Source organism: Quercus robur, chromosome 5 (assembly GCF_932294415.1).
Source record: "Quercus robur chromosome 5, dhQueRobu3.1, whole genome shotgun sequence".
NCBI classification, from domain to species: domain Eukaryota; kingdom Viridiplantae; phylum Streptophyta; class Magnoliopsida; order Fagales; family Fagaceae; genus Quercus; species Quercus robur.
In genome coordinates this window covers 26,383,047-26,390,936 of record NC_065538.1, presented here as the reverse complement: position 1 = coordinate 26,390,936, position 7,890 = coordinate 26,383,047, and the positions used below count along the sequence as shown (strand labels likewise).

The following is a 7,890-nucleotide window of genomic DNA, read 5'->3' as shown; positions in this document are numbered from 1 at the left end:
TGGATTGTTTGGACGGGCTCCACGTCCACCACAGGTTCGTCCAAGTTCACTGTTGGTGGTACGAACTTAGGAACCTTTGGAAGGGAAGTCTTACTTGACTTCTGCTTCTTGTGGCCACGACGGCTGGGGAGGTCGTCCAGGTCCACATTACTTGAGATTGGCTTAGACTTCCTCTTCCCAGCCTGGACGGAAGCCACTTTGGCAGTAGGGGCAGCAACATCCTCGTCCCCGCTAGCCACTTTTTTTTCTTTGTTTTCCCTCATCGTGCTTATCCCTATGACGAGGAAAATTAATCAGAAAAATTAAAAAAAAAATAAAAAAGAAAGGAGAGCTGAAATAATAGAATATGATGGACGACACTTACTTCGACGAGTGAGCTCCTCATGACTTAAGTTTTCAGTAGTAGGAACTAGACCAAGTACCCAAGTTGCTAGACGACTAAGGGTAACTAAGTCGTGGAAAGTCCTTCCTGAAAAGGTGCGAATCACTTCTATACGATCCAAGAGAAACTTATCTAAGTGTGGACGAACAACAGCTGTATAACCAAGAGAAAGGGTTAGACAATTGACAGATAAAAAAAAAAAATTTAAGCACAAACAGGATAAAATAGAAAGAAAAACATACCCTCAGGACGAAGGCGACCTAGAGGGCTGGTAAAAGGTGGGAAGAGGGGATTACCCACATCAGCTGGGTCCCCAGCCCAATTTCCAGAAATAATAAAAAATTCATTTTTCCAAAACCGGTCAAACGAACTACGGCCCTTAATTAAACTGTAATATGAACCCCTGGACGAGAACTGGTAGAAACTAGCAAATTTTTTTATCTCTGAGGGCTTATAACAGTAAAGGAACTCGTCCACTGTAATTGGACGGTCCCCTTCCAATGCCTCACGCCATAATACTTGCATGGCAACTATCGTCCTCCAATCATTGGGATTGAGTTGGTTAGGTCCTATACCTAACCTTTGGAAGAGGTCTCTACAGAAAAAGTTTAGGGGAAACCTAAGGCCAGCTAAGAAGTAGGAAGCGTATACCCCTAAGCCAGAGGAAGGGGAACAACACCATTCTCCAGCCTTGGGTAGACGAGGGTTAAGCTCTTTAGGGATTTGATATCTATCTACAAGAGTTTTTAACTTAGCACCGTCTAAAGTGGATGCTACCTCTGGGGCACAACTATAGATTACATCTTCTTCGTCCTCTTCCTCGTCTTGAGGGGGACTAGATGGCTGCCTGGACGAATTGGCCCCAGACCCAGAAGCCGCCCTACGTCGTTGTTCCTGAAATTCCTCTAACGGAATGCCAGGAACCCAAGACGAGTAATGCTCGTCTGAGGAATCACTACAGGACGAACTATCTACACTACCCTCACTCTCAGAGGAACCGTCCTGGTAGTCGTCTATCTCTCTCTCTAAACTAGAAGACGAAGACATGGTTGAAATGTAGAGGACTTAAAATGAAAGCCTAAAAAAGAAAGAGGAAATACCTGATGAAACTAGGACGAGAGCTAGACGAGGATCTTGGACGAGTTGGCAGAAGAGAATGAGGAAAAAAGTGAGGGGCATGAAAGAGAATGCACTATTTATAGGCCCCAGCAACAGGGTCAACGAAACGACGCTCGCCACTCAGAGATTGACACGTGGCGATTCCTTTGGGAAACGAGATCGACACGACTGGCCAACCAACAGTTTCGCGACACGTGGCGTACGAAAAAGTGAAATTTTGTTAAAATCACAACGATGTCCTGGACGACCCTTTGAACAAAGGGGCAACTGATAGAGAAGCGGAAAATAATCCATCTCCAGCTCGTCCAAACGGATCGTCCAGAGCCTACAGCGCAGGTTAATCCAAGAGTTAACCCAGAAGAAGAAGAAACGTCCATGGATAATAGCACCACTCTATAAGTTAAGTCTTCCATGGATGACATGATCATCCATTAGGGTCGTCCATGAGCAATCATCAGATATCCTTGGACGACTAAACAGTCCTACACCAGACGGACGAAAACGCAACACTTCGAATAAGTTAACTTCCGTTGGCGGTTACAGTTTTATATCCGTTGAGGTAGTTAACTCCGGATTTGTTGGCTTCCACAAATCCTGGGGAGGTTATTGGACAAATAACCGTCCCAGGCTCCCTATATAAGGGACCGGTCTGAACCCGACAGCGGTAAGATTTTCTCTCACACAGTTTTCCAAAATACTTGGAACTTCTTTCTCTACGAGACTAACTTCTCCATCGGAGGGGGTTCGACCGGTCTTCTCCGGTCTCCTCTTTGATTGTATTTTCTTCCTTGTAGACCTTCAACCGTTTCCACAACCCACCGAAGCCAGGCCATCCACCTTACTGATTCGGAACAATATCAAGTTTCATCATAACATTTATCATCAATGTTTTTATTAAAATCATATATATATATATATATATATATAGACAAAATTTAGGTGCAACATTTAAGTGATGTTTCTTATGTTCTCCATCAGTCATGTGGCAATACTTAACTTAAAATACACTTTCATCTGATGAGAAAAAAGCTATATGGCTGAATTTTAAAAGGAAAATCTAAGGAACAACACTTAAGTATTATATCTAAGTTTTACCATATATATAAATAGAAAGAGAGAGAGAGAGAGAGAGAGAGATACTACGTCTACAACATTTTTACAACAAATCACAAGTAGTTAGTTGTTATTGGTTCAAATTTGAACTTAACACTAAGATTACTTTTTTGCCCCAACAATAACAACCAGTAACAACCTATCACTTAGAATTTGTTGTAAAAATGTTGTGAAAATATTATAGATATATCATTTCTCATATATATATAAATATATATATATATATATATATTCACGGTTAACTAATAATAAAGAAGAATTATTACGATGATCCAATTATTTTAAGCTTAGTCAAAGTTTTTATGGTTAACTAATAATAAAGAAGAATCATTACGATGATCCAATTATTTTAAGTTTAGTCAAAGTTTTTATAATATTAATTTTATATATATATATATATATATATTCAAAATTCTCTTCTCCAAAAAAAAAAAAAAAGTGCTTCAAAATTCAATTGGCCTTCTTACCAGTTCTAAGTACAACCAAAAGGCCCCCAAAATTCTCAACCAAAAAACAAAAAGAAAAAAAGACCAACTTGTGGGCCTGATCTAAAGGGCCATTAAAATTAAACTATTACATCAATTTTTATTGGGCCAATGGGGATATTTTCGTACTATAAAAATATCCACCATCTGCCCAGAACAGCTTTACTTGTATTTATTGTGCACTACTATATATATATAAGGCCACATCCTCTCATCTTCCTTCTACCTAAAACTATAAGCTATTACACATTTTCTAGAAGCTTTCAAAACTTCAAACTCACCTAACTCACGGTAAAAACTTTCATTCGTTCTCTATTTTCTCTTTCTCTTTGTAATAAAGTTGTGTTGTTTTATATTCCTCTTTTTTTCGATGCTACAAGAATACTTGTTCCTCGTACATATGCTACTGTTTATTTGGTCTTTATTTTATCTGGGTTGGTTTGATCTTTCTGGGTAAGTAGTCTGGTTTGATCTTTCAACCCCTTTTTTCTTTTTGTGAAAAATTTCATAGCTTTAATGTTTTTTTCTTTTTGGGTTAATAGGATTTGAACCCAGGTTCTTGATTTTCTCATAAATAAATAAAAAATGAAAAGGTTCTCAATTTTCTGTTGCCTTTTTTTTTGCCCTTAAGTTTTTTCTTTTGTATAGTATTGATTTAATGGCACTTGTGTTTTTGGATAAAGTCTATGGTAGCTATGTGTTTTTTGAGGGTTTAGTATTGGTATTCACTATGATTATTATGACCATGTATTTTAAGGGCTTTAATCTGTAACATTTTTTTTCATGAATATAAATAAAAGACTAAGATTAAAGCACTTTAAACAACGTTTCTGATCATAGTACTATAGAAGAACCCGTTTTTTTCATTGGAAATATTGAAAGATTTCATATTAAATCCAAGATAGTAGGTGGTGAATTCAGAATGTGTGTATATAAACTTATTATGATTTTTGGAGATATGGGTGTGAATTTTCAATCAGGCATACCTTGTGCCATATAGTGACGACAATATATAAACTTTTAGTTATTCAGATTTTTGTTGGAAAAATATATATTTTCATGGTGAAAAGATGTGATTTATTTTATTTTTTTTGGAGTATTGTGCTTAGAATTTAAGAAGAAAAGGGAAAAGGAGGGGGGGGGGGGGGGGGGGAGGGGTTGAAAAGTGACTTGTGGCTTTGTTGGACTTTGCCCCATCTTTTTATTTTTTATTTTAATGCAGGGTGTACAAGCTTAGTTGTATGTTGATAATCAGTAGTAAATGATTGTTTTGTGATGCATTGTTGTTGATTCTTTAATTGAGATTCCTTGCAAATAGAGCAAATTTGTGTGTTTCAACTCCTGTATGTGGAGGTTTAATTTGTTTTGAAAGGACCTCTTCTAGTTGCCTTCCTTTGGAAAGTATTTTATGCACTCACCTCTAGAAATTTTCATTAGATCTATGTAATATGGTTTGTGATGGTAAGTTGTAATGTCTGAGGGAATTGTAATTCAAGTCATAGACTTGGATTTTATTTTTTGGATTTGGAGGGGGGTGGGGGAAGGGAACACTTCAAAGCATGTCAGAGATGTGATCAAGAAATCATTTTCTAACAGAGGAAAAAATTTCCCAGAGGATCTATGCAGACTTTTAGATTAAGTGGAAGATTCTTAAAGTAGTTAGCAAACCAATCCTTGCAGCAATTGCTTAGATATATAATTGTAGGTCGAGGCATTAAGTTGTAGAATCTGGAGTAGCAGATTGTGACATGAGTACTTGTTTTCTTTTTTGGTTTGAAGCACAACAGAGATGGAGCCAAGCAAGCCCTTCATGGTACCATTTTTCATAGGAGAAACAAGTTCTTCAGAGGATCTACAATGGCTTTCAAACCAAGTGAAAGACTCATGTGATGATAGCAAGCCAATCTGCACTACAGTTGAATACTTTATGATGGTGTATAATCTTGCAAGGCAAGGCCAGTCCTAACACTCAAATCAAAATTTGTTTGGATCATTTTTGCTGGAATCTTCATCACTGCCTTAAGGACAAATAATGAGTCAGATTCCACAATTATCTTTTTTATTCCACTCTCCCTAAATCATGTAGATACAGCTTCCTTTTAGTGACATCTAATTAGCTTGCCTTTAGTGCTATTCATTAGAAGTTCCCATCAAGTGGATTGCCTCCTCTCTTGTTTGTGGGTATTTCTTGTAGTTGAGAAGTGTCAATTTAAAACCAAAGGAATATATTTTGATAAGACAAATGAAACATGTAATGACTTGTGGAAATACATTATTAGTTGGTAGCAAGGCCTTGGATTCTTACATTGGATCTAAAGAAAAATGTAGAGGTGCTGTTGCATTATTGTGTGGGACTTTTAGCTTTTAAGTAGTGTCATGAAAACTCAACTTTTTAGATCTTTAGTACTTGAAACTGTTATTGACTTATATATAAAAAGAAATAATAAAAAAATTCTGTTCTTGACTTCTTATTTTTCCCTAATCAAATAGATTCAGGACTTATGAAAACTGGGGTATGCAACATTGATTAAGATAAATGCTCTAGAGCTTGCAATTTAAATCTCTGGAGCTTTGCTGGTCAAGATTGATTATCTTGTCGAGAGAATTATATGTATGATAAAGATTAAAGAAGGCTTTGATATGGCTTGCACTTACTAATTGTTTTTTGCTGGAGAATCATTTATATTTATACATTTTATTGATCTAACTTTGAACTAATTTTATTGTCGACAGTTCTATGCATCTATGTTCCAACTTCAAATTCTATTGCAACACTTATGGCTTGTTAATTTTTAGAAATATATCTGCACTCACACAGATACAGTCTATGAGCACATGCTAATATAGCAAGTAGTTTCTTTGCCCTAATATAGTGAGTAGTAATTGCAGTCGCACACACAAGCATTATGTATGACATTTGGTTTTATATAATACTGTTGTGTTGTGCTGTTATATGGCAGATTTTAGTGCGGTAACAGCTTGACTACCAAAATGCCAAAGGTTAGAAGAAAGCCTTCCTTGTCTGCTGATCAGCCTAGGGCATCTGCATACCCTGAGCAATGTATACCAGAAGAACAATTGGAATCAGCCAATGATGTGAAAGAATGGGAAGAAGCTAGATGCCCAATCTGCATGGAACACCCTCATAATGCAGTTCTTTTAATGTGTTCCTCCCATGAGAAGGGCTGTCGGCCCTACATGTGCAACACCAGCTACCGGCACTCCAATTGTCTCGATCAGTTTTGTAAGTCTTTTGCACCACATGCCTCAATAACACTACTGCAAGAAATTCCTCTCACAAGCACAGACTCTCAGAGAAGGGAAGATGGGTGGCAGCATGGGCAAACAATGCATTGTGGGAGCCCATTGCAACCAAAGCTTGTCTGCCCTCTTTGTCGGGGAGAGATCCATGGATACATTATAGTAGAGCCAGCTCGTAACTTCATGAATTCCAAAGGAAGGAGTTGTTCTTCTGAGACATGTGATTTTACTGGGACCTATTCAGAACTCCGGAAGCATGCAAGGTCTGAACACCCTTCTGTCCGGCCATCAGAGGTGGACCCTATGCGACAAAGTGATTGGACAAGATTGGAAAGTGAGAGGATCTGGGAGGACGTCCTTAGCTCACTTCATCCGGAATTTGGGGAAGAGACTAGTGAAGAACACATTTTCTCAGCTGGTCTTGATGACTTTGCTGCGTTTCATTTTGAGTTTCTTATTTTATCCATTCTGCTCAATTATCCAAGTGATGGAGAACAGTTGCATAATAGGAGATCAGGGAGAATGTCAAGGGTAGACTATGATTATGATCTGGAGGCCAGTCCTATTGCTGGAAGGAACAACAATTTGTTGTCAGACAGTATGCCACAGCCGCGGCAAATTGCTCGACGGGCACATGATTATCCCAGTCGTGCCATTAGGGGGGGGAGCAATACATCAGCACGAGTGCCTCTTCTACAACAAACATCTGGGTGGTCATCAGAAAGTAACTCCCATTCTTCGTCATCACAGAGTAGGTCCTATATTCCCTCCTACAGTAGGCCCCGCTTCCGACAAATGCCTGCACAGGCATCTGGTAGTATGCGGAGTTATCCTAGGCAGTTAACCGAAAATATGCCCCATTCCCGACGATTGCATTGGCGGGGTGAAAGACAGTCACCATACGACTGGCGGTGTGAAAGATGGTCACCATACAATAACCGGCGCTGATTGCAATTACATTGTTACCAAAGTCGCTTTGTAAGTGGGCAGATTTATCATAGGGTCAGGTTCCAATTGTAAGTTATCCATATCCTCGTTTTTTTCCATGTAATATATAAATTTCTTTTTCTTTCGTTGTTTTAGTAGCATGTAATCTTTTGAGGATTGGGCGGATAGAACAAGCTTTTTTTTTTTCTTTTTTTTTTTATTTGCATTTCAGAGGAAGGATTGCTGGAGGTTTCAAGTCTTTTTCTACTCTAGAGGTGAAATAAACACTGATGGTTCCTTTTGTTTCAAGGGACTGAAGAGGTAAAGTTAAAGTTAAGGATCTTTTGGCCTGATTGCTGGATGACTAAGTTGTATGCATTACCTCGTTTTGTATACTCTTTAGTGAAATGCTTTGATTGACATTTTCTTAATGTATGGATATGTTTATTCTTAGTTTCATTGTGAATATTTTGCGTTTTATTTCCTTTTTGTTGGGGTTTTTTGGGGATTGGGGTATGAGCATGTTGTGAACGAGGTGAAATATTGTAGTGACTAGTGAGTTGGAGTTATTGTAAAACAGTAATTTGATGATCCAAAACAGTC

General features: G+C 38.1%; 1 protein-coding gene across 5 annotated transcripts; it reads left to right on the top strand.

Annotated features, from left to right (window-relative positions):
* The first annotated feature begins 3,280 nt into the window (after positions 1–3,280).
* Positions 3,281–7,740, top strand: LOC126725642 (uncharacterized). 5 transcript variants are annotated; one of them, XR_007655529.1, is made up of 3 exons: positions 3,281–3,390; positions 6,060–7,376; positions 7,520–7,740. XR_007655529.1 is itself a non-coding variant. In XM_050430450.1 (2 exons), the coding sequence occupies exon 2, from the start codon at positions 6,091–6,093 to the stop codon at positions 7,306–7,308; it is 1,218 nt and encodes a 405-aa protein (XP_050286407.1). In that variant the 5' UTR covers positions 3,281–3,390; positions 6,060–6,090; the 3' UTR covers positions 7,309–7,740. The 5 variants fall into 5 exon arrangements, 4 of the variants coding, with proteins under 4 accessions (XP_050286407.1, XP_050286408.1, XP_050286409.1 ...); XM_050430450.1 differs by having other exon boundaries at positions 6,060–7,740; XM_050430451.1 differs by having other exon boundaries at positions 3,284–3,390; positions 4,879–7,740.
* The last annotated feature ends 150 nt before the right edge of the window (positions 7,741–7,890 follow it).